This window comes from Meles meles, chromosome 9, assembly GCF_922984935.1.
Source record: "Meles meles chromosome 9, mMelMel3.1 paternal haplotype, whole genome shotgun sequence".
Lineage (NCBI taxonomy): Eukaryota > Metazoa > Chordata > Mammalia > Carnivora > Mustelidae > Meles > Meles meles.
Window position 1 is genome coordinate 1,944,100 of NC_060074.1, and position 25,772 is coordinate 1,969,871.

A 25,772-nucleotide genomic window follows, 5' to 3' on the forward strand; every position below is an offset into this window, starting at 1 on the left:
AAATACAGGCACTATTTTTTGGCACTACTTGATTATAAAGTGTTTCTGTTATCCAAAGTATACATCTATGTGCTTGTGGGTGTGTCCTTCTCATCAAAATGAGAGTACAATAAATATAAAATCTCATAGGGAACGCATTGACCTCTGAAAATTCATCTATTCCAAGTACAAGCAGGACGTGTTCTTTTCCAATTCTCTTGCTCAGGAATCATACCATAATTCAGAAGAAAAAAGAAAAGAAAGAAAGTAAATGATGCCACCTATAATGTTTATGTATAAACCATTATTTTTTTTGCCCTGCAATAACATATGAGGCACATAAATAAGTTATATTTTGAAAAAAATAAGTAAATGTATATGTTATATTAAATGCAATAGGTCCATGTTCTTCCCAATGGTATGACTTTGACTAAATATAAAGAAAAACCTGAACTTAACCGACAACTTTTTTTTTCACATTCTTCATTTGAGTTTTGGTGGGAAGTGTACTCATTATACAGGATTATTTATTAACTAAAGAATGAATAGAGATTCAATGATCATAATCAAGTTCTAGGTGTATGATAAAATTGAAGAAATCCAACTACCTGTTCCTTACAGCTCTTCTTCCTGTCTTCAATTCCACTCCTAAACCACCCAGCACTCTTGCTCCTACTTCACAGACTTGCTCAAATACTTTTTCCATCTCCAAATCGCACTCTAATCAGTTCCTTTTCCAAGTTAAGTCATACGTTAATTTCACATTCTTTCCTCTCCCTTCTCAGATTTCACTTTAATATATCAAGACTTATTGATCACATAAGTCTAGAAATTACATTGCAGTAAATTGGTAATTATATGGTGAATTAATATCTAACATATTATCAGATCATCTTTTTAAAAAAAATTGTTTATTTGATACAGAAAGAGACAGTGAGAGAGGGAACACAAGCAGGGGGAGTGGGAGAGAGAGAAGCAGGCTTCCTGCTGAGCAGGGAGTCCGATGTGGGGCTTGATCCCAGGATTCTGAGATCATGACCTGAGCAGAAGGCAGATGCTTAATGACTGAGCCACCCAAGTGCCCCATCAGATCATCTTAATAATTGCAAAAACGATAGAAAAACACAGGATTACAGTCTAACAGTAGCAATATAATATTAGATATTTGGCTTTAAAGAATGAAATTTGATAAAATTTTATTTCCTCATAATAACATTTCATAATTTAAGTCCTGTCTCCCACATTTTGCTCTTTTATTCAGATAGGAGACAATCGCTATAGTCATAGATATCTTATGTAAGTAGCACTTTAAAAAAGCATTACACTAAAATGTGAGTTAGGAATATTTTGACTATGACAAAAAAAATCAAGACACAATAAAACAAACAAGTAATAAGATATTCCTATGTAAATTCTTTTAAATTTTGTAGTTAATGTTGTTTTGTTTTGTTAGTGTGAATATAATTTTGCCACTTTGGTATGAAAGCGACAGTTCTATTTCATAATACAGGGAAGTTCCTCATCAGCATCCTTGTAAGCATCAAGATCAAGTCGAGTTCTCTGATGACACCAGATGCTCTGCTCTGCAACGTTAGCTCATGGTCTGAGGAGAATTGTAACATGTGGCAGACTCAGCAAAGAGATGATTCCAAATCCTTAGCAGAGTTCTGAAAAACGGCAATAATACTTTGGCAAGGAAAAATCAATCCGCATGGTCTTGGCAGCAGTCCCAAGTCAGACTGTTTCCACCCTTTTCTTCACCTACATTTCCAGCTTTGTTTCAGAACGGTTATTGTTGCAGATGTGGGGGGAGTGACAAGAAAAGAACCTCTGCGTCTGGCTATGAATCTGTAAGGCTTCACCCCGCCTTACCTTCAGCACAGCTGCCAGGTCTAGGTAGGTTGATAATTTGAAAATACTTGCCTCTAAATCCTTAAAAGGTAAGAACAGATAAAAACTGATCAAAGTTGGGGGAAAGAAGAGAGAAGCTGATCATTTGGTGGTTTGGGGTTGTTTTGGAAATCCATAAATATTAGAAGTATTGTGGATCCCAGAAATCTTTAGATGGGTAGTTTTATAACAATCGAGAACACGTATTTAACACAATGACTAACAATCTGTGAAACTTGATTGCCCAAAGGTGATGCTTACTGAAGCTGTAGACGTTTTAATAGCAATTTTGAAGAAAATATAAATAATAGAGGTAGTTTAGAATTACTTTATTAAAAAGCCATCATATCGAGATGATTTCTGATGTTCTTTCATCATTTCTCTCCATGGAGTCACTCTCGGTCTCATAGGGAACACAAGGCATCTCTAATGCTCTCACTAAAGCATAGTAAGTTTATGAAACAAACATCTGTATATATTCACAAAGATTACCTCTTATCTTCAAGTACCTTGAAGAGAATTATTGAAATGTTTTCACTGAATTTTAGATGTGTTTTTATTATCTAATTAAAGAAGCTTTAAGATAAGAAAATTTATCACCATGGGTAATCTAAGCTTGTCTTCTTTTAAATACAGAATAAAGTCTGACTGCCCCTCTGCCTCACCCATTCATTCAATCTTACTCTCTCTTCAACCTTTTATTTTCAACAAATATCAAATGCCTACTATAAGCCAGACACCACGCTAACTAAGCTCCAGGGATGTGGTGTGAGCTCAGTAAGAGAGAGGACTGCCTTCCTGGCCCTCTCGGGCCGCAGCAGAGGACACAGTGAAGACTGCTTGGGGAAAATGCCAGCACCAAGTAGATACTCATCAGGAAAAGTGGACCTTTCTGTGTTTCAGGGAAAGCTTCCCAGAGCAGGACCCTCGGACAAAGAAGAACGGAGGGGTTGGTCCAATCACATGGGTTGTGAGACAAGTGTGTGAAGCAGACGGTAGGCTGTGAAGGTCCGAGGTAAAGAAGACAAGTGTGAGGAACTCGGTTGCAGGTGGTCAGGCAAGGCCAGTGTAGCCTGCAAAGACACGGTGCAGTGAGACAAGGAAAGCTACGGTGATTCTTCTGAGAAGGTGGGTTTGTCTTCTCAGAGTGGTGAAATGCCATCGGCAAACTCTACGCCAGGGAATGGCAAGATTCAACTTGGATTTTAGAATAATTTCTCAACAGATGGTGCGGGAATAAATGTAAAAAGAAGAAAGGAGGGAAACAGGACTGGAAACTGGGAGGGTGTGACCTAAGTCCAGGCAGGAGACGGACTGCAGGACTGTCTCTAGGGCAGAGACAAATGGCCCCCAGAAAAGAGGTCGGAGGTGACATAAAAGGGCAGGGCTTATTTATTCATTCGCTGATTTCACAAATATTTCTTGAGGACCTCTCATGTCCATCACTTGGCATTTGAGTATCAGGTGTTGGTACTGCGAGAAACAACAAAACAGACGGAAGTCCTTGTCTTTGCAGAACTTCAAATCTAGCTGTAAGGACGACAGCAGAAAAATAAATAAAATACATACCAGAGGATATATTTTCTCACCACTCGATCAGAGGATGGTAAGGGGTGAGGAAAAAACAATGCAGGAAAAAGAAGGCAGAGAGCTGGTAAGTGGTGGGATTCTAAATGGCGTCATCCAAGCGGTACTCATGGGGGACACTGGAGTGAAGGTCGGCAGAAGACGAGGAGAAAATCACGGTGAGGCTGGAAGGGATGATCCAGGTGGAGGGACCAGCAAATGCAAAAACCTAAGACAGGAGTATGCCCTGTGTACATCTGGCGTGTAAATGCGGGCGGTGAAAGCCACAGAATGAAGACAGAAGAAGGAGGAGGAGGAGGAGAACGGGGATCTCGGGATGAAGGATATCTCAGTCCCTCTAAAAAAGACAGTTAGATAGAACTCTAGATAGAACTCATTTCTCAAACGCATTATGGAATTACCTAACTCCTTTAATAAAATATAATATGTAACATCCTTCTTATACTGACTGGTAAACATACGGACAGGACCGTGGTATAGCACTTGCTCAGGGGCCAAAGGCTTTCATAGGATTTGTTTGCTCCAACTCTGAATGCTTTCATGATATTTGGATTACGATCTGGAAAATGAGAAAGAAAAATGGACCTGCCTTTTAGATTTCTTCCATCTACCTACCTTTTCTACTGCATCTCATAAAGAGGCTATTGGGGTATACAACCTGAATGCAACTCTGTTTATTATCAAGGAGAGAGAAGTATTATGTAAGCTTTTTGATTCCTAGAATCTATCATTGTCCAACTTCCCATTTATAAAACTATGGCTGCTTGAGGAATTTAGAAATGGTACCATGTTCAATCTTCTCCAGACAGTGTAGGGGAGGGAAAGGGATAGCAAGATCATTATAGAACGGGCCGAGGTTGGAATTTAGATGAACTGGGTGAATACATTTGTGTGAGGCTGGTGGAAAATACAAGGCATCATTTGCTACATCACTTCTGGAAAACCCGTCTTGAGAACCAGAGAGGGAATCGTGTGCCCTTGAAACGTTCTGGTACCACCTTTATCGTAGCATTTTCCACTCTGAGTTGAAATTGTTTCCTGTCATCCCTCTAGGCCAGACTGTGGACTTCCCAAAGACAGGGATCAGGTCTGTTTCATCACTAAGCCCTGTGCCCAGCATAATGCTCAGCACATAACAGGCACTCAGCAAATACATGTTTAATTCATGAGTGAGGGCGTGGGTCAGTTCAACAGCCATATCTCTGTGGTAGAATCAACTAAAACCTTCCAGCTTTTCCTTCTCCATGTCAACTCCTATATTCTCCACAGCTGTATTCCCCTTCACTGTATTCTCATTCAACCAGCTTTTAATGGATGCCTTTACATTACTCGCTTACACAACTCTCTCATGTTGATTTCAGCCCCCATCACTATACTCTGAGATTTTTATTTTAATCTTAATAGTATCCTGCAATATGGAGCTTTGTATCACCTGCACATTTGATGAGAATTTCTGCTATGCCATTAGTCATTATTTTATAGGCATATTAATTAAACTTCTTTCATACCTTCCATTTCATATCATCCCATGAAGATGTCTTCACTTCCATGACAAAGTACAGTGTGAGAGACTTTGCCCAAATTCACCGACATGAATTCTGTAGTGTCAGTAAGAGAACCAGCATCTCTAAATTAGCCCCAAACAGGTAGAACTGTTTAACCCCAAGGCATTAAGAGATTGATGTCCTGTCATTCTTAAGCATTTTCACTCTTGTCTACAAAAATAAGGGTTACATTAATGTCAGTACTTTCTCAAGCCAGAGTGAACCATTTGATTAGAAATGCTTGAAGAATGCATGCATGCAAAACCATAAGCCCTCTATAGGACAATATGAATCAGACTCAATTGCTAGGATTGGAAAATAAACCCATGTGACAGCCAGATGAAGACTCTGCCTGCCATGGCTCAGCAAAGCAGTCACGAAGAGACGAACAAGCCCACCTCTGAATCATGCCCAAAGGCAGTGCCAATATTTATTAAGTCGTTAATGCTATTTTGAAAAACCCTACATCTTTTGATGTGAATTTCTTTGATCTCTTAGTATAGGAATCAGTATGGATAGAATGAGAAAGTAAGCTTCTTTCTCCTCTGTTCTAGGCTTATTTCACTGAACTGCACACAATGGAAAAAAGCAGATGTCCCCTACTGTTAGTAGGAGAGTCCAAGCTTTACTGTCTCATTCTGAAGCATCCCGCTTGAAATTAAAACATCAGTCAGGCTACTCAAAACGGAAGTGAACTGAAGAATAATAAATGTAAATAATAACAGTAGGGATTTCTAGAGTTATGTATAATTCTCTCTATTAAAGTACAAAAATTTCTAGCATGACCTTTAAGTGAAAAACATCCATATATCAGCTCCAGAGAGAGTTGAAATAACTTAACAGCTGAGAAAACACTTCATGAGCTGTTTAAAACACACACACACACACACACACACACACACACACACACGTTGGTTTTTTTTCTCTCTCTTTTTAAAGCTTATTTGTTTTTTATAGTAATCTCTACACCCAATGAGAGGCTTGAACTCATGATCTCAAGATCAAAACTCATGTGTTCTTCCAACCAAGCCAGCCAGGTGCCCCAAAACCTGTTTGGTTCTCTTTACATATGGTTTGCAATAATGTGCTGTAGGAAAAAGGATCATGTTCTGTTAAATCCAGAGAACCCATCTGTTTCTGTGGGAGCTATTTGGAAAACTTGTCAATAAATATAAAACATATTATAAGAGAAAGGAGCAAATTTGAATAAATAATTGAAATTCTTTTAAGTTGGGGGGAAAAAGCACACCATGTGACTCTTTTTTTTTTTAAGGAAACCGTTGAATGTTGAAGCCAGAATAAACTTCAGTCAAATTGTGTTTAACTTTATCATTTCATAAATGAATGTAGGCTGAGTGGCTGAATGATTTTTTCAATATTACATTATCACCTCTTTAAGACTGGGCTGTACATTACTTTTCTGTTTTTACCCTAAAGCAGTGAAGTTCTTTGCACGCAATAGGTATTTGAGTATCAAAATTAATTAAGAAATGGAAACGGCCGGAACCACCAGTTCGAAGCCACTGTCCACCTAGAGACGCTTGCATGAGCCGTAGAAAGGTTAACAGTATAGAAAACATGTAGAAAGTGAACAATGTCCTTGAAAATCCCTATCTATAGGCTGAGAGGAAATGGCACATCTGTCAAATGATAAAGATGAGATAAACATCGGAATCCGGTTAGCTGCTTGGTAACTGTCCACCCCAGCTGTCTCCCGCTTGCTTCTTCTCACTAAAAAAAACCACGAACATCAAAATGAGCTTTTTCCTGAAGGAAGAATTTTCTTTGAAGAAACTGAAAATTAACCAAACTCTGTTTTGAGAAGAATGACAAAGAGAGAAAATGATAAAGAGAAGGTCAAGTTGAGAAATGTTGGAAAAGTCTAGCAAATACTGTTGTAAAGAAAAACCTATGATCCTCTGGAAATATTTGTCTCAGTGTGTCATTTCGGGACAGCTCCTGCCACATATGTAAGTTTTGTGGAAACTGTTCCTTTCTGCGCTGTTGGGATGGGATCATCTTGTACAGTTTACAACGTGGACAGGGCCTGAGGGGAGGGAAAGCCTGATTTTTCACTTTCTGGTTTTGCTTGGCTAATCCTAGCTTAATACTGACTACAATAAAACTTGGACAGTCCTAACAGATTCTGAGAAAAATAAAAATAGGATTAAAAATATATAATTTACTAGAGGACTGAGGTTCTGCTCACAGACAGACTACTCATCGGACAGACCTCCGCATTCCAAAGTATATTCCCACCATCTCAATTCCAGGCGCTAGATTTAAAGGACTCTTATATGGACTTTTAAATTCCCCTGAGTACTGTTATTTTTAAAATCCTTTTTATTCTTTTCTTTTTACTAACACAACAGAAAGGATACATCTTTGACCCATATCCTCCCATTATTTAAAAAAACAAACAAACAAACAAATCACACTTTTGAATCTATTCTATGGAATTACCTTTGGAATCATTTTGTGAGACATGGAAGGAAACTGGAAATATTACCTTACATTCACATTTTGTTTTTTGATTCAATTTCACTTAACTTGTTTACTCCCATTTATTCATCAGAATTTGAAGCAAATTGGGGAGCCTGGGTGGCTCAGTTGGTTGGGTGACTGGCTTCAGCTCCAGTCATGATCCTGGAGTCCTGGGATCGAGTCCCACATCAGGCTCTCTGCTCAGCGGGGAGTCCGCTTCTCCCTCTGACCCTCCCCTTCTCGTGCTCTTGCATGCTCTCTCTCTCATTGTCTCTCAAATCAATAAAATCTTTAAAAAGAAAGAAAAAGAAATTGAAGCAAATTGTTTTCAGTCTTCTAAAATATTTAAGACTACCCTTAATGGTTCTGCCAATGGAAACATTCAATATATTTCGAACAAGTATGCGGTTGAGGAAAAAACCCTGAAATATAGCTACACCAAATATTTCATTGAAGATGAATATGATCATCTGAACATAAAGTTTCTGATATGTTTAAAAGAATTTAATGCTATGAAACTCAACATAATATATGGAGATTAAAAGGATACATTCTAGAACCTGACTTCCCGGGTCTGACTCCAGGCTCTGACATTCACAAACCAGGTGAACTTGACAGGTCATAGTCCTCGCCTGTGAAACAGTTATAAAAGTATATGCACATAGGGTAATGGTGAGGATTAAGTGGAAGATGTATATAGGTTTTTATATATTATACATTTTTCAAGATATTTATATGAGAGAGACAACAAATGGGGGGAGGGGCAGAGGAAGAGGGAGGAAGCAGGCTTCCCACTGAGCAGGGAGCTAGATGCGGGGCTCGGTCCCAGGACCCTGAGATCATCACCGAAGCTAAAGGCAGGTGCTTAACCCACTGAGCCACCCAGGAGCACCTATATATTATATTTTAAATATATTATATTAAATACATATATAAGAATCGTTATTTATTGTTGTTGTTGCTGTTATTAAGAAAGGCTTTGTTTATTGTTTTAATTATGGACGATCATCCACAGCTATTTTTCCATGGCAATATCCATCTTCATACTAATAAAATGAAAACCTGTAAACCCACTTCATAATTCACTCATTAAATGGATGTTTACTAAGCTCTGTACCTGCAGGAGCTGCACCAGGTATAAGGTATTTCATATTTTTCAGATTTTACTATGATATGACTGAAGCTCTCTGCCTAACACTCTTTAGGGCTGAGTGCTTAAATGCATAATCACAGTTTCGGAGAATATTTTAATTGAGGGAGACGCTCTTCCTCTTCTTCTCAACCCCATTCCTTGCCTTTATGTATGCAAACTAGTATTAACAGACCAATCTTTTTCTTGCAAGACTTTCAAAAAAAGTTATTTGTTGGATAGTGATCCAAAATAAACAGTTCAAATAACATAGGCTTTGGGAAAATGTTAATAAACTTGCTGCAGGCAAATTATTTGAGTTTCCTTGCATTTCTTTCATTTGGCAGGGATTGTATTTGGGACTAAAAAAAAAGAAATGAAGAAAAATGTCACCCCATAGAGACTTTTATTCTAAAGTGATGATTTTCTTATAAACCCACTTTTCAAGACTGAGAACAAGGAGGTCTTCAATTTAAATTTAAGTGACATAAATTAGACTGGAAAACCATAAAATCATCCAAGAGCTTAGTATCTGGATTCTTAGTGTCCTGGATTCTCAGCGTCTCATCAGCCGACAGGCCTCTAGTGAGCGGTTGTTCTTTGGGGTTGGGTGCCAGTTGGAGAAAAGGTGATCACCAGAATAGGCACCACCCTTTGTGCGTGAAGCTTAGTCTTGCAGGAAGTTAAAATGACAACTATGAGTGATCAAGTAAATGACCATAATAAATAAATAAACAAGTGCTTGCTTCGGCAACACATATACTAAAAAACAAACAAACAAATAAATGCCAGACAAGAAATTCAGCAGTTTGGGAATGTGGCCATTCAAGATGGCCCATACTTGGGCATTCTTTCAGTACCTTAAAACCCCGTGTCTTACGATTTCTTTGCCCTAAACTTTTGGTGCCCATTTCCCTCCAATTATCAGCCTTTGAAGAGAGAAAATGCAAAGTGTTACCTTTATCTTTTTTTAGCCAAGGAGAAGAAAATTTAAGGGCACCAATGTGGTGCGAGGAACCGCAAGCGGGACAGCTAGCACCGTGATAGGTACACAGAGGCGCTTGAGGTGGCCGTCATGGCTGCTATTGTTTCTTCCAGTTCAGTTGTGAACAGCTAGGAAGGATTTTGCTAACTAGTATTGGCTGCATCATTAACAATTTGGTGAGGTTCCAAAATCCACAGCCCCTAGAAATTTTCCTGGATCCCCTACTTGGAGAAACGCTGCAAGCATCTTACAGCGCACTAAATCAGAAAGGTTGGCCTGGAAAACCATTTATGTAATTTCTCTGCTTTTGTTTGGGGAATCTTCCAAAAGAAGTGTCTAGAGAATCAGATATAATTTTGAGCAGGGGATGCTAACGTGGCTTCCACAATGATTTTACTTTTCTTGTAATTTTGCACTCGACATCATTTTTTCCAGTGGTGTGTCATGCTGTCCCAATTGACTGTCTGGCCATATTTTGCTCTGTTGTTTGCTATAGCAAAAGAACAGATACAAAATTACCATTTTTCAACATGATGTTAATTTCAGTAAAATCTCCCAAGATGCATTCTCTCCCATTCCCTCCCCCCCAATCTACATGATTTCAAAGAGTCCATCCGTTCTTGATTATATTTTGAATAGGAAATAATAACTCTTTGGCATTGAAAAATAATCCAAGAGTCTTACTTTAGCTATGGATTTCTTCTTAATTAGCTAGTCATCATAACTAGCAAACATTTTTCTTTCTTTTTTTTCTTCCTTTCCCCAGCATAAAATAAACCACTTCAACTTGGGAGATGGGGAGGATCACACAATTTTCACACAATCCTACCCAGTCTGATCACATACTGCCTCCAGCTCCTAACCTTTAGCTGTTGGCTTCCCATTGCCCGTCACACCCTAACTGAAGTTTTGGGAGTGACTGCTTGAGCTCACACCAGTCAAGAGCGATACAACCCTGGTGCTGTATCTAGGTCAAAGAAGCCGCCCACTTTGGAGCTAACTTTGCCCCTCGCAACCAAAAACTGGATTCCAGTTTCAACAAACAAAGGACCTCTTGAGAATATCATTCCCTGACTCCTGTAGGTTCTTCGGCCTGCTCAACTAACGGGACAGGCCTCCACGCTGTCCCATGGCATTAAAACCAATAGAGCAAACGATATAAAACAAAGCATTAAACAGTTGTCTTACATTATGTGTGGAGCATTTGTGTTTGTAGAAGAGAAGGAAAATTTCAGTATTTTGATTTGATATTTTACACTTTTTCCCCTTTTTTAAAATTGCAATTGCAAGAAAATTGAGTGAAGAGAAGTAAAAGAGTTTAAACAACAACAAAAAAAGTGTGAGAACTCCTTTTTCAAGAATTTTGTTCTCATGACCCTCATTTATATGCCATTTTTTTGGTTTGTTTTTAACAACCCCTCCCCAATAAAACACATTAAAATTGTGATGCATTTCTAGTTCAGTTATTTAAATTCATTGTGAAATGAAATTTTGGCTTTTATAGTCTTTGGTAAATTACCTGTTTCTTTTCGCTGTATAAATTACCTTTTTTTTTTTTTTTTTAGTGCTCTGTCTCTTACTTGTGATACTCGTGGTAAACACAGAGTTTGGCTGTTTTCAATTTGTTTGCTAACCACTTCTATTGTTTATTTTTTCTTAACATCTGGAAGTTTTAAAAATCCATTATAAATCCAAAGACTTCCTTTGCTGGAAAGAGTGACCTTTCTTCTTTCATTGTGATAGAAATACTGGAAGTTATTAGCTTATTAAAAATTACATGATTCTAAAAGAATACAAAGGAAGTGGATTAATTCACATGTATTTTTCAGATCTTAAGTCACATGCCACTGATATTTATTAATCACCTACTGTATACAAAGCACTATAAATACTATGGGGTATAAAAAGATGAATAAACCTGAATCTTATCCTAGAGAAGCTTTCTGTTTCGTACGAGAGACAAAAAGCTATAAGTCAAAAGAAAGTATGAGCCATGGAAAAGTTAGAGGAAGAGGAAACTATTTTGACAGGTAATACCAGAGAGATGTCCCCACATTAGGTGATCTATGGGTTGAGTCTTAAAAATGTGGTAGAGAAAGACCATATAGAGATGCATTTATAGGTAAAGAAAAGATCATTTCAGACAGAAAGGCAACACAAGGAAAAGCATGGAAACATAAATATACGTTAGATGTTAGAAAAGAGAGCTATTCAGTTTAAGAAGGTAGTGCCTAAATCAAGATGAATTGCATATCAGAAATTATCTAAGAGTGTTTAGCCTCTTATTAGGGAGGGGATGGGAAATGGAGAGGGTGGATGGACATGAAAGAATATGAATAAAGTGAGATTAATCTATCCAATATCATCATCCAAAGATTAGTACTTTGCATAATCAAGATGGCGTAATTTTTATGTGGAAACTTTCTACTTGGAGTGGTTATTTTCATTAGCCAGATGTTTTGACTTAATCACATCATGAAATGTATCTAACATCTGTAAAATGGTGAAGGGTAGAAGTGAATTCTCGGTGTGGGTCCTATAAATTTGAAGAAATGTCTGTATTATTAAATACCTACTATTTTTTCCATACTTTTATTTATTATTTTCAATAAGTTTAAATCCATAAGCGATGCACTATCGTACAGATTCTGTGTCCAATGGCCTTAGCAGGAAGATTGCTTCAGAATTTGGCATGAACTGTGCCCCCGTTTCCACTGGCACCTCTCCCCAGATTACTTTGGTTTTGTTTGGTTGGACACCAGAAGTCACTGTGTGCCCTTTGTATGCCTAAGAACATTTCTGCCCAAATAGAATTCAGTTTTATCTCAAGCATAAGCACCTTCAATTTTAAGAGGAGCTACGGATATGGAGCCTCTACTGAAGCCAGCAAAAATGGTGTCAGACCACACTTTTCCAGACATAACTGCATTTTAGAAATCCCAATCCCAGCAGGCCTCTATTGGCCCCAAGATGGCAAGAAAGAGAATGTCTAATATTTTAAATACTCCATTCCATCCTATAATTCTTTTTCCACACTTCCCAATACCTATTGCATTCAAGGGACTGTGCTTGCTGTTGTGCATGACTTTAAAAGAGGGTGAGGTAAAAAATAAGAATGACCTATAAGAAGGAATAAAATAAATTTATCAACAAATACAAATGTAAAGCAGAGCTATTAAAATGGACATTGACACATGAAGGCAAAGATGCCAGTGGTGACAGCTGGATCCTTGGAAACAAAAGGAGCCCATTTCTTCCACCAAGAATTTTTTTTATTTATTAATTTTATTTATTAATTTATTTGAGAGAGAGAGTGTGCATGAGTGGGGGGGATGGGCAGAGGCAGAGGGAGAGGCAGACTCCCCACTGAGTGCAGAGCCTGAGGAGGTCTGACGCCAGGCTCAATCGCAGGACCCCAAGATCATGACCCGAGCAGAAGTCAGCTGCTTGACCAACTGAGCCATCCAGGTGCTCCCACCAAGAATTCAATGTTGGTGTTTCTTCGATCAATAAATACCTAAATGCAGAGCTTTCTTAAACTTGATTTAATGTACAGACAAAAATAAACTCTTCAGACAATTAAGACAATATTTTTTTACATGAATAATAATACTAACCTAAGACAGGTTAGTTGCATAAAGTAATAATCACAATAAGTTAAACATGGAAAGGCTGCATTTTCATTTATTTTGGGAGAGGGAGGGAGATGGCTCTAAATTTCCTTGTCCTAAAGAGCTATTTGGATTAAAAGACCCTAAATCCTGACACGCCCCACGTTGAATATTTGAACATGAAAATATTGATAGAAGTTAAAGTCAATCTCCATTTGAAACGTGCAAATCCAGTGACCTATCTAATGCTTCTATCTGTAGATGGTAACTTGGGCCTTCTTATCTGCAGACAGAATCGGCTCTGTTTAAAAAGCTGTTGCAGCTGTGTTGGATATTGCTGAAAATTCCTAAGTCTGACTCAGATGAAAAATTACATTTGATATAGAGTCTAGTGGGATTTGCAGAGAAGAGCTTCAATCCTGAGAATGATTAAGTTAACTGACGACCCAACAGGGAACTCCTAAACTCCTACAAGATGTTGCATCCAAGCCTCTGTGTCACCTTAGTGGCAAAATTTATAAAGTAATCGCACTGTTCTGGAATGAGTCATTGTGTTAGGTAATGAGATGAATTTCAGTTTTCTATGAATTTTCAAGCATAATTACAATAATAATAATGATGGCAAATGAATCTCACTGAAACATAAGTACATAAAGATGTCATTCAAAAGGACATACTGAGAATACTTCAGAAATTTTCATAGTGCAAACGTGTATATTAGGGCAGTTTCCAGGAAACTGTACTTTCTCAAATTTTTGTCAATCTTTAAAAGTATACACACACACCCCTATATATAAAAATATATTAAGGTATATATATATATTTTAAAGTATGCATATATTTAAAAGTGTGTATATATACATACACACATGTATATATATAAATATAGACACACATATAAACACACTCAAACATATGTGAATTCTCCTATATGCTCCAAGATTGGACTCCATCTTTCAATATAAATTAATGAGTATTTATTTAAAAATTTTTAAAATTACAACAATACTGGAAATTACGTGAAGATTAATGGTAAGCCAAAAATCAGAAGAATGGTGTTTTTTTAAAATTGACCATTAACTCTAAAATTTTACTCTTTCTCTTCTCTCTACCATTTCACAATCCCCCATGAGAAGACATACGAAATTAAGTGCCAAGTTTGCATTCACCCAGTTCTTAAATTGCATAAAAATATCTTTACCACAATCAGTGACTAATCCAAGTGGAAAACAGCTGAAAAAAAATTGGAAAGTGTGCTATTTAATTCCAATCCCAATGAGTAATTTGGAGAATCGTGTAACCTCTTTGAACTTGGGGTAATTTTCAGCTGAAAAACACAAGGATAGAAATGCAGAACCTCAGTAGTACCAGCAACGGATATAAAAAGAATAGATGAGAATAAAGACATTAAGTGTTTCCAAAACGAGAACGCTGCAGCATGCTTCATTTCACTAAATGTCAAGGAAACGGAAGTCTTCTCCGAGAGTGAAATTTCTAGGCTAGAGAGAAGGGGATATCAATATAGGTTTATGGAAACAAAAAGAAGAGAGTGAATTCTACCTTGTGGACGAAGAGGAAATTAAGGAAAGGGGTCTTGAAGAATTGGTCATAGTAAATCACTCACCTATCTGTCTGTCATGGCCACTACCAACATCATTGTCTCAGTCTTGGATCTGTCTACGGTTAGAGATGCCCAAGTTCTGTAACTAAAACATGACTTTTTTTTTTCATTTTATTTATTTTTTCAGTGTAACAGTATTCATTCTTTTTGCACAACACCCAGTGCTCCATGCAAAACGTGCCCTCCCCATTACCCACCACCTGTTCCCCCAACCTCCCACCCCTGACCCTTCAAAACCCTCAGGTTGCCCCAACCTCCCACCCCTGACCCTTCAAAACCCTCAGGTTGTTTTTCAGAGTACATAGTCTCTTATGGTTCGCCTCCCCTCCCCAATAAAACATGACTTTTTTTCCAACCATATTTCTAGCTCGACTGCACACATAGTGGTATTTTTCCAAATTCTTTTAAGGAAACACAACTCTTCGAGTGTGCTTTCACACACGTAAGTGAACTAAGTGACCGATTCCTACATAGCAAAGAACATCTGCCTTGTGTTTTACAATGGTATTGTAAATTACCCTATTTCAGGCTGCAATTCTGCTATCGATTCAGCATATTTTTTAGTGAGTCTTATCGCAGATACATTTTAAAGGGACGTGCAGTTATTTGAAAGTGTATAGAAAACACCCATAAAAGATACCGCAGCCCCTTCCTTAAAAAAGGAGCACACTGAAGCAGCAGAAAGGAGAGGAGGCATTCTTCTTCCATGTGTTTCTCATGAGGGATGCGAGAGACTTTCTTGTTGCTGTTGTAGAGAGCATTGCTGACATTCGCTGGCCTATTGAGATCATCACAGCTTATGTGTCTCTCCCCAGCTGCGCTTTCCCCTGAGCTGGAAAAGACTGGAATTTTTGGTTGATAATTGGCCACACCCTCGTTTTGCCTCCTCTTTCCAGTCACTCTTTGTGAGAGGAGAGCCACGTAATCAGTGCCATTGCTGGTACAGATGTTTAGATCTGCGTTAGAACTCCCCACGCAATCCAGACAGCAAAATGACATGTCTGTGCGAGCTGGTTAGTGTCAGGGCAGCCAGAGATGTATAGAAAAGAAGAACAAAACACAACAGAAATGGTACTTGCAATGCCTAAGATAAAGCCCAAAAAGCATTATTTGAAAAATCATCTAATTTTTTACACTGCAAAATGATTCAAATGAAGAAATTCAACAAACTTCACTCTATTGAGCATCTAAAACAACAAGATAATAAATAGAGATCTCTGAATTTTCTATGCAAGTGTCAGAGACACTGGGAGAAAATGAATCATATTTCTGGACTAGTTTGATCGCAAGATTTTTTTGTTTTGTTTTGTTTTGTTTTTGAAGTATGGGATGAAGATGGTTGGAAGACAGAAAGATGTAAGTAACCGTCTTACTCCCCAGCATCTCCACTATGATCCAGTAAGACAGCCTATTGCTTCTTCTCTTTCATCAGGTGGTGGCTCTCCAGTCTAGAACCAGAAGACTCACAAGAGATCGAGTCCAACCGATTCTCTTTTCTCGCCATCAAATGACGTCATCTACACTGGAACATCTTGGTGCTTTTTGTACCTGGGCCTGGGAGGCAAGCTCACCACTCTCCATCCCGACAGAACAGATACCTATAACTGGAAGTATACACGTAATTAAGTGTATGCTTAATTAAGGAAAGGTTGAGCAACATGAATTGAGAGAAAGAGACATGAAAGCAAGTTTAAAGAAGGACAGTTTTGAGCTGGGTCTTAGTGCAGTGCCTTCCGAGAGTTGGTGTGAGGTGGAGAGGATTTTCTGTGTACAAGCACACATGGAAATGGGCACAGTTGAGTTAATATGGAAAAAATGGAAGACGTGCAAGTGAGGTTGACTAGAATTGACCAGAACTGAAGAGCCCACGTAGAATATACAGTTGATTGAGGGAGGTGTGGATTGATGATTAAGGTATGAAAAAGTATTGTGCTTACTAGAAATATCTGGATCCTGTGGACAAGCATTTTTCCTCGGCCAAAATTTTTCAGACTTACAAGTGGTATTTGTCTCTCTTTCAAGAAGGACCCAGAAATCACTCCTTAGATCCAGAACTACACTGAGAAGCTACGTTAATGTGGCTTGGAAATGATACCTAAGAACATCTAAATGAACATCTAAATATTCATGCTAATGTTTATCCTACTGCAGACAACATAGAACCGCTTCTGGGGCTCTCGATATTGTGTGTAAGAGACCCTTCCCCTTCCTGGTTCCCACAAAGCCAAAACACGAAAAAGCTTATTTTTTTCTCTAGAAAATTCTGTCCTGGCTTTCGCAAACAGCACACAGATTTGAAATCTCACAAGAAACCACACTTTGGCTGGCTAAAGGGATTTGTGAGAAATAGGAACGCTATTGATGAGTATCTAGCTTTGATGCCATTCAAACAGAGCTGAGATGCTGAGTCTTTGACATTTGCCTGAAATTGAACTTTTTGGATCCAGAGTGGGTGGATGAGAAGGGACAAACAGAGGCTTTTCTTTCAGTTGATCTCTTACAGTTCTTAAATTGAGTTAGGGTGGATTCTGGCAAAATCCCAATATAAAGAACTTCTAGGAAGATAAGATTTGCAAATTAGCCATGCCCAGCAAAGGGCATCAAGCAATTTCTCAAAATCAAGCTGTTGTTAATGTTGTGAGAGGAAATGAAAAATATATACATTTCATTCTCTCATTAAAACACAAGGCAGAGCACTTGGATGTCAGTTCTTAAGGTATGCAAACCCGTGTGTAAGTAAAATGCGTTACAAACTGGGGCACAAACACATGCACGCAAACTCCAGATGTGTTCTTTTTCCTACTTTGTGGGTTATGTCTTCTATAAGGGAAAAAGACACATTAATCATTTCTTTTACTGCTAAGGGGATGGGTGCTGCTCTCATATTTCAGAAAGGGGCTGGAAAGTGAGGGAAGCCAAACTTTTTCCTATTTAAGGCCAAAGCACAGGAATCTCAGTGGCTGAGTTTTATGACGGGCCCGGTGCTGAAGGGCAGGGGACGTCTGATGGTGCTGCTTTGAACTGCTTTGCTTTTCTCCTTTTTGCACAAAGAGTCTCATGTCTGATATTTAGACATGATGAGCTTTGTGCAAAAGGGGACCTGGTTACTCCTCGCTCTGCTTCATCCCACGGTTATTTTGGCACAACAGCAAGGTGAGTAGGTCCTGCTTTCAAGAAACTTTCTGGGGTTTTGCGGTCCTTCTCTTTACAAACAGAGAACAAGGGGAAATTAGCGTCCATAAAGTTAAATTCCTCTGTACGCTCCCAGCTGGGGAAACTGTAGAACTGAGTGTGATGGTGCTTCTGTTTTTTGTTTTTTTTTTCCCCTTTTTTCCACGTTTACTTAGAAAAAATATTGTCATTTTCGTGTTTAAAAGTGTTCTGCTTGCTTAAGGTAAAGATGTTCTTGTACTAACTCGTTTTCGTGTTGGGGGCACTGGCAACTTTTGAAGCGGCTAAAAAGTTCCTCTCCTGGGCTGTTAACATCTTGGAATGTTTCCCTGGGCAGTCTGGAAGCTATTGGTCTCTTGTAACAATGTTGCACTCTCTTTTGTATGCTGGGTTCTTTGTAAGGATGGAATATTGAGCACTGTTTTCTCAGTAACGTAATGCATTTTAAAAACAACGTGAATTAAAAGACATACACATTCTTAGAATTATGGAGGGGGTTTCTGTACAACGGCAACAAGCGGATATCATCAGTGTTCTTTAAATGGACTCGAACTGCTAAAAATTCTTCATTGTCCCTATGTTTATTCTGTTTCAAGCACTGCCGTAGTTGGTTAACACATATTTCTAATAGTTTATTGTGAAGGGTCTAGCGTTCTCCACATGTTCTACATTTTAACTGCATTTGCATTAATGAAGAGAATATTTAAAAAGCGTTTCCAACAGGAATGTTTGACTTTTCTGCAAACAAGGTAAAAAGATGCTGATATTCTGACTTTAGAAGAAGGTTGGGTTGTTGTGTTTTCTAGTAACTGCAAACAATGGTTTTCATGTTCTAATTTCCCCCAAATCACGCTTGTTTCATTGTCTGGTTATGTGCAAATATTTCTTTCAACTCGTATGTTTCTCGTAATCATGAACATGCCAGACACATTGGAGGAGTACAAACTTTCATAGAAATAAATACTTAAATGTTAAATTTAAAGATGTTAGAAAAAATCATTACACATGTATTTCTATTTGCGCAGAATCAAAATGTTTACATTTAAATTGAGCTTTTACAAACGTGTCTGAAAATAGTTTTTGTTTTCATATAAAATCTTTGATGTCCTTGGAGGTCGCATGTAAGTGGGGAGGGAAGGGGGGACACCCAGTGACATTGCTCAGTTGCAATCAGCCCGTGGCCACGAAAGAAAAGAAACACCCATATTGCTCCTTCCCTTTATCTAACCTTCCCCCTTGTCCCCCTTTTCCCCTCCGGCCCCTCCCGCCCATCTCTCCGCCCCTTCTGGCTCTTTCGAGCCTCCTCCCCCTTTCCATTCCTTCCCTCTTCAACCCCCTTTCCCAGGCAAGCCCGCGTTTCCTCATCTCTCTTTCTCCTCTTCCTCTATCACGCCCTCCCTTGTCCCCAAGTGTCCTCCCTGTGCCGCATCTCTTTGCCTTCCTGCCCCCTCCTATTTCCTCCCCCCAGAACTCTTCCTCTCCCTTCCCATTCTGTCCCTCCCACAACACCCTACCAGTCCCCATCCTGGGCTAGGGCACCAAATGCCTCCCACCACACCCTTACCTCAATAAAGACATGGACCTTTGGTACAGTTCTTAAGTTCTCCTGATTCTGAGGCCAGGGGGGTAAGTGGGGGAAAGACTACAAACCTTTGGTGTTTAGTTCAAAAGACCGACAAAATATTTGTAGTTGCCCAGTGGTTACAATCTTTTATCAGCACTATTGTTGTTTATCTTCTTGATTCAACATTAGAGGGGGAAAAAGGGTTTAATACCTTCATTATTTGTACATCACAGAAGTTCTTTTTATTTTTCTTTGTCTTTAACCATAGAAAATAATAAATAGGGATGCCTGGGTGACTCAGTGGGTTAAAGCCTCTGCCTTCGGCTCAGGTTATGATCCCAGGGTCCTGGGATCGAGTCCCGCATCAGGCTCTCTGCTCAGCAGGGAGCCTGCTTCCTCCTCTCTCTCTCTCTCTGCCTGCCTCTCTGCCTCCTTGTGATCTCTGTCAAATAAATAAATAAAATCTTTAAAAAAAAAGAAAGTAATAAACAGTTATGAAATTTTGCTGATACATTTGTGTGCTTTTAAGCTCAAAAGAAGTTGAGAGGAATTTTGTTCAATTTACTATTTTTGTTTGTCATGAAAAAAAGTTTAAGTGTTTTAAGATAGTATTTCTTGTGTTCCCTATAAATTTTACAAGGAATTTCTGTAGGTGGATTAGCTTTGGGGAGGCTACAGAAGGCGACTGAGTACACAGCCCACCGTGAACATAGTCACTTCTTGAATATGGGCTTTTTATGGGTGTCTTGAGAATCCCGGGGAGAAATAGCACAGCCCCAAGGAACACTCACGTAAGGTCTACCTATGCAAGTGTTCTGCAGCTTAAAACACGTCCTCACAAAGTACTTGGTCCTTCTACAAATTTCTGAAAGTTCTGTTTAATTCATGCATTGTCCTCCACAAATGGGCAGGCGTGGTCTGTGCTGTATTTCCTGGAGTTTACCAGGCGCCAGGTCTGAAGCACGAAGACTCGCCACCTGCGGGCTGGGAGAGTCCTCGTTCACACGCCCAGCGCCCACATAGACCTTACACAGCTGACTCCGTGCTTTAGAAGGAGATTTAGATAAAGTACGTGTGTGAGCTTTAAATATTAAACACTATTTTCCTAAGGAAATAAGTATATTGGTGGTGCAATACTGCCCAACTCGCATACAGACACACGAACACGTGGTGGCAGCGTTCGAAGACTGGAGGCGAGCTTGAGTGCTGCGGCCATTTTCAGAGTCCCACAGGTTAACCAGAGTCCCACAGGTTAACCAGAGTCCCACAGGTTAACCAGAGTCCCACAGGTTAACCAGAATCCCACAGGTTAACCAGAGTCCCACAGGTTAACCAGAGTCCCACAGGTTAACCAGAATCCCACAGGTTAACCAGAGTCCCACAGGTTAACCAGAGTCCCACAGGTTAACCAGAGTCCCACAGGTTAACCAGAATCCCACAGGTTAATCAGAGTCCCACAGGTTAACCAGAGTCCCACAGGTTAACCAGAATCCCACAGGTTAACCCTTCCACGTGTAACCTGGAACTGCTTGTCTAATATCTGCCACTATTTTATGGAGTCCTTATCTGACTAAGTGTTCGTGCCACGGCGCCATAGCTAGGTGGATAAGTAGGTCGATATTGTTAGTGATACTGCTTCATTCAGGGCAAGGAGCTAAACTTTATTTTAACTAAATGTGTTCTAATGTTTTTGTTTATGTTTTGCTACCTTGATAGTTCCACCGGATAATGAACTGCTAGACTTTCGTTGTTCTAGAATTACAAGATAAATGGACTTAAGAGACTCCATTTGTTCCCCACCACAGGTCATAAGAGTCTATTTCCCTCTATACTTCAGGAGACAATTTGAAACCCATCAAGTAGCAGTCGAGTTCCCTGGTTTGTGTTGCCCCCAGAATTAAACATACCGAGTGGAGAAAATATGACATAAAACCACTGAAAGCAGCTGTCCCCTCAAGAGGAGAGAATTTATAATTGCTCGCGTATTTCAGTGCCAGCATCCCTCAGGCATGCGGGGCTTTAGTTGAGATTGTACAACCCGGAAGTGACAGTGTTAAGACTAGGACCGAAATCTGTCAAATCCCAAGTAATTAGAGAACACAAAACAGACATTAAATCTAGAGTATCTGACTTTTCTTATTTTTGTAATTGTTTCTCATTGAAAGGGAATACTTAAAAATTGTCTATTGTCCTAGAAAATATAGCCGTAAACGTGTTTCTCAATGTGAGAAAAAGTAGATTTTTCTCTAACACTCAACTTTGAATGGGTAAATCTACTCTTTAAACCAGACTAACAGAAGTTCCAGTTATGATTTAACCGGAAATTATCTTCAGTACCGGAAATTATCTTCAGTTCTGTAATAATATAAATCTTAAGTAAATAAAGAATTGATACAAAATTTTGTGTTTTTCATTTATGATACCTTGCATTTTTTACCACCCAGAGTATTCAACATCCGATAATCTAAAGATCTATAGTAAATAGTTATTCTGATTAAATTCTGGAATTAAACACGCACTATTGTAAGTGGAAAGAGCAAAGCCACTGGAACAATTCTGGGGAAGAAGGAAAGACTGTGGCCTTTTAACTAATTCAGATTCCTGGGCTGATGTCTGACCTACAGGTTTATATTAAAAAATCAAGGACCATTGGCTGTGAGTTTTCCTGGAGTAGAGTTGAGACTAACTGAAAGAAAAGCCCCTATTCCACACCCACAGTCACTTGCCAGACCTTGACCGGTCACTCAGAGAAGAGTGCCATCTGCTGAAACCTCACGGTCTTCACTGTGGGTGACTGGCACAGAGTGGCAAAGATTTTGCAGCCCAGGCTTTTATTTTGTAACATCAATGTTACCACCGCCTTGAAGTCATTAAAGTGGATTGCTTAAGAGTTAAAGGTTTAAAGATGAAAAATGTTATTGCCTTTGCTGGACGTGAAGAACATTTGTAAAGTTTCCAGGTCTGCAATAACTTTCTGGAAACATCTCAGTGGACTGTTTCTTGTAAACCAGTTTTCCCTGGAAAAAAGCTCAGTCCCATTGTTTTCCACTCCCCCTGCTCCAAAATAATAATAAATAAAGAAGGAGAGGAAGAAGAAGAAAGGGAGGAAGAAGGTGTAGTGTAAAAAAAAAAAAAATCTAGCGTTTTCAAAGGGGGAAACTTTGCCTGTTTCATATCAAAATGACAACGGAAAAAATGAGGCTCCTCCTCCGCAAACCATCTGTTAACTGCAGTTTGGGAAGTTATATTAACCACTAGAACGTCTGTCTGTGCCTAATGGAAACACAGCAGAAGTGGATTCCTTTCAGATTCACCAATAAAACCCTTGTGTTTTCCATGACTGGGGTCAGGAACTGCCATTTAAAATGCAAAATTAATGAACCAAATGAAAAGTTCAAAGAAGATGGCAAAACTTAGAATGCCCCAAAGATCTAAAAAATCGAAGACAAAGGATCCAGAATCTACTAGAAGTTAAATTTGCTTTGAAAACTTGCACTGAGAAATTCCTGTTTCAATGAAATGGCATTGACTTTCCTGAAAACTATGCTTCCTATAGTATTTGGTGAGGAGGATGGCAAACAGAGACTGTTTCTCAAGTTAATTAAAACCAGAGAAACACTCTTTGGAACCGCATGGTACGTCTGTAATGTTCAAATTTAGAAGGGAAGATTCTAATGAAGCTAGAAGTTCATTAACATAAGTTGTTTAGTAACTGTAGCTACTACATCAGTCACTACCCTATAGAGTTAAAATCGTTGAAAATCAGTACCTCAGTGAGACACACTAAATAAGCTTTTTTCTGTGTTTGATATCTAAGCCTTATCTGTTTGTCGTTGCTGAGTTAGTGTTGCTGTGAGAACGGGCCTCTTTGGATATGGTAAAATGTTGTGCGGAGTTTCCCAATCACACGTTAATCCTGTTGGTGGTCTGGAAGTCGTTAGGGTGGCCTTGGAGATACGTCTCTTTTTCATAAGGTCAGGGGAAAATAAACAGAACTCAACTCCAGATGCTATCTTCTTGTTTTGAGACCAGATAGAAAAAATATTCTGTAGGCGACTCTTATCCCTTAGAAAAACAACAACCAAAAAACCCCACTGTCTTTTCAGACTCTGATTTTAAGCTTGCAGGGCTTAGAAACCCTAATGGGGTAGAGCTTTGAAGTTGGGTTTTAACCCTACCCTGCCTAGAAACTGCAGAAAGGAATCCAAGGCAGTGGTTAAAGAGTTTCTTATCTGTAAAATGAAGATGATGGCCGCACGCAACCGTAAGGAAACTTGAGTAAAGTAAGTGTACCAAGGCTTCAGAAGGCGCCTGCGGTCTAGGAGGTATGGTATTCCACCCGCTCTGCCTAGCATCACTTACTGTCAGTACTAAATAAAGTTGCTGCAGGGAACGAAAGTACTTAGTGACTCAGTGATGAGGAAAGTGACATGTAAAATTTGATGTTTGCAAACTGTCATAAAACAGGTAGGACATATTTTCTTCAGTATTGTTACAATTTGTCACTTAGCAGTTTACATGACAATGCAATTGCTCATTGCTAGGTGTATGATACTTTTAATTCTAATTCTCTAATTATTTTTGTTTTTCACAGGACAATATGTTAATCACCTTAAAGGAAATTTCTAATTGGAGGCATAAAAATCATAGAGCTATAAAGAATAAAACAGGGAAACATCTAGAAATGATTCATAAAGTTTTTGGTTTTGGTTTTTCTGGTGGTGACAAGAATAATGAGCAACCACCTTGTCCATGTAAAACAACATTCTGAAGTCGAAGTTACCCACCTGTACAGTCTGCAGATATTTCCTTGAAGTCCTTTTAGTCAACTCATCTAATGCATTTTGAAATATTCTGATAAGTGTAGGCAGCAGACACATATTTAATCAAAATGTATGTTTTCCAAACAGTGTCATTTAAAAGCAAAACATACTTCAGTTGGAAGCTATATACACTCTAAATACTCATACTTACAAAATGTTCAGCTTCCTAAAGAAACAGGAGAGTAATATTATGGTAATTTGCATATCACATCTGCTATTTTTAATTTTCAGATTAAGGAGCACCTTTTCCCAGAAAAGGATTCAGTAAGAAGAGAAGAGAAAAAAATGAAACCTATCACTCAGGCCAAGTTAACAATTTGATTGCATGGTTTGGGGCATATTATTTTCACTCCAAAAAGGGAATTAAGACAAACATAATTTACATTATTTTTTAGTCACAATAATAAAATTCTATCAAATTTATCAGCATAAATTAACATTTAAAGACTGGAAACAAAACAATGAAAAGGAAAGTGTTACGCATATCTAAAAATATGAGATTATGTTACTTGTTTTTACTTTTCTCTGAGGTTTCCAAACAGAGAGCTGAGAAAGGAAAGCTCGGAGTGGGTTATGTCATAGACTAGCTTCATTTTGTTTTATAACGTAGATCCCAGTAAGGACGTGATTTAACCAATGCATTGCTTGCATGGCCCCAAATACACTGATTTCAGGACTGTACTTTGTAATAAGGAACAGAAACACCAAGTGACGTGAGAGGTGGGGCTTAAAATTAATTACATATTGGAACAGGGAGACTTTGTTTAAGCAATAGCAATAAAGGGAGTAAATAGAAAAGTCTATTTCTTGTTCAGTAGTAAAAATGAGATTATTTGCCTTTTATTTAACATTTTTGAACTTCTGAATCCCATTTTCTAAACCATTTCTCAATGCTGCAAGTGCCAATCTAGAATGTTATTCCTCTTGAGAGCAAAACATTCTTTTTCTTGACTTTCCCATGATTTTCCCACAGATAATTAGGCGGCAGTGCCAAAACCGAGGGCCATGAGACAGCTTTGTAAGAGGGTTAGCTTCCGGGGGAGCATACTGGCAACCATATCTTGTCATGCGCAGAACAAGAAATTAGAGAAAACTGCCTTTCAGCAAAGGTGACCGACTAGAGTGGCAGAGAACAGTCTGACTCTCAACCACTAGTTTCTACAGAAACTAACTTTTCAGGAGAGCCAAACTCCTTTTAAATGGATGCTTAAAAGAAAAGACGTACACTAAAGCAACTCAACATTATACTGAGACATCTGTGGTTCAAGAGGCACAGTACATAGGGTTTCTAATCAAATTTGGACACAAGAGGCTAAGTAACAATTTTCATTTATATAACATTGGGTTGAAACCAACTCTAACAAATTCATTTACAATTTTTTAA

The 25,772-nt window shown here is 38.7% G+C and overlaps 1 protein-coding gene across 1 annotated transcript in view; it reads left to right on the plus strand.

The window, feature by feature from the left end:
* Nucleotides 1–17,788: 17,788 nt before the first annotated feature.
* COL3A1 (collagen type III alpha 1 chain) overlaps nt 17,789–25,772 on the plus strand; it is a 40,294-nt gene continuing 32,310 nt past the window's right edge. Inside the window, exon 1 of the mRNA XM_046019055.1 lies at nt 17,789–17,983. Within this exon, the coding sequence (XP_045875011.1) occupies nt 17,905–17,983 (79 nt within the window). The 5' untranslated portion in view covers nt 17,789–17,904. The remainder of the gene's footprint in view (nt 17,984–25,772) is intronic.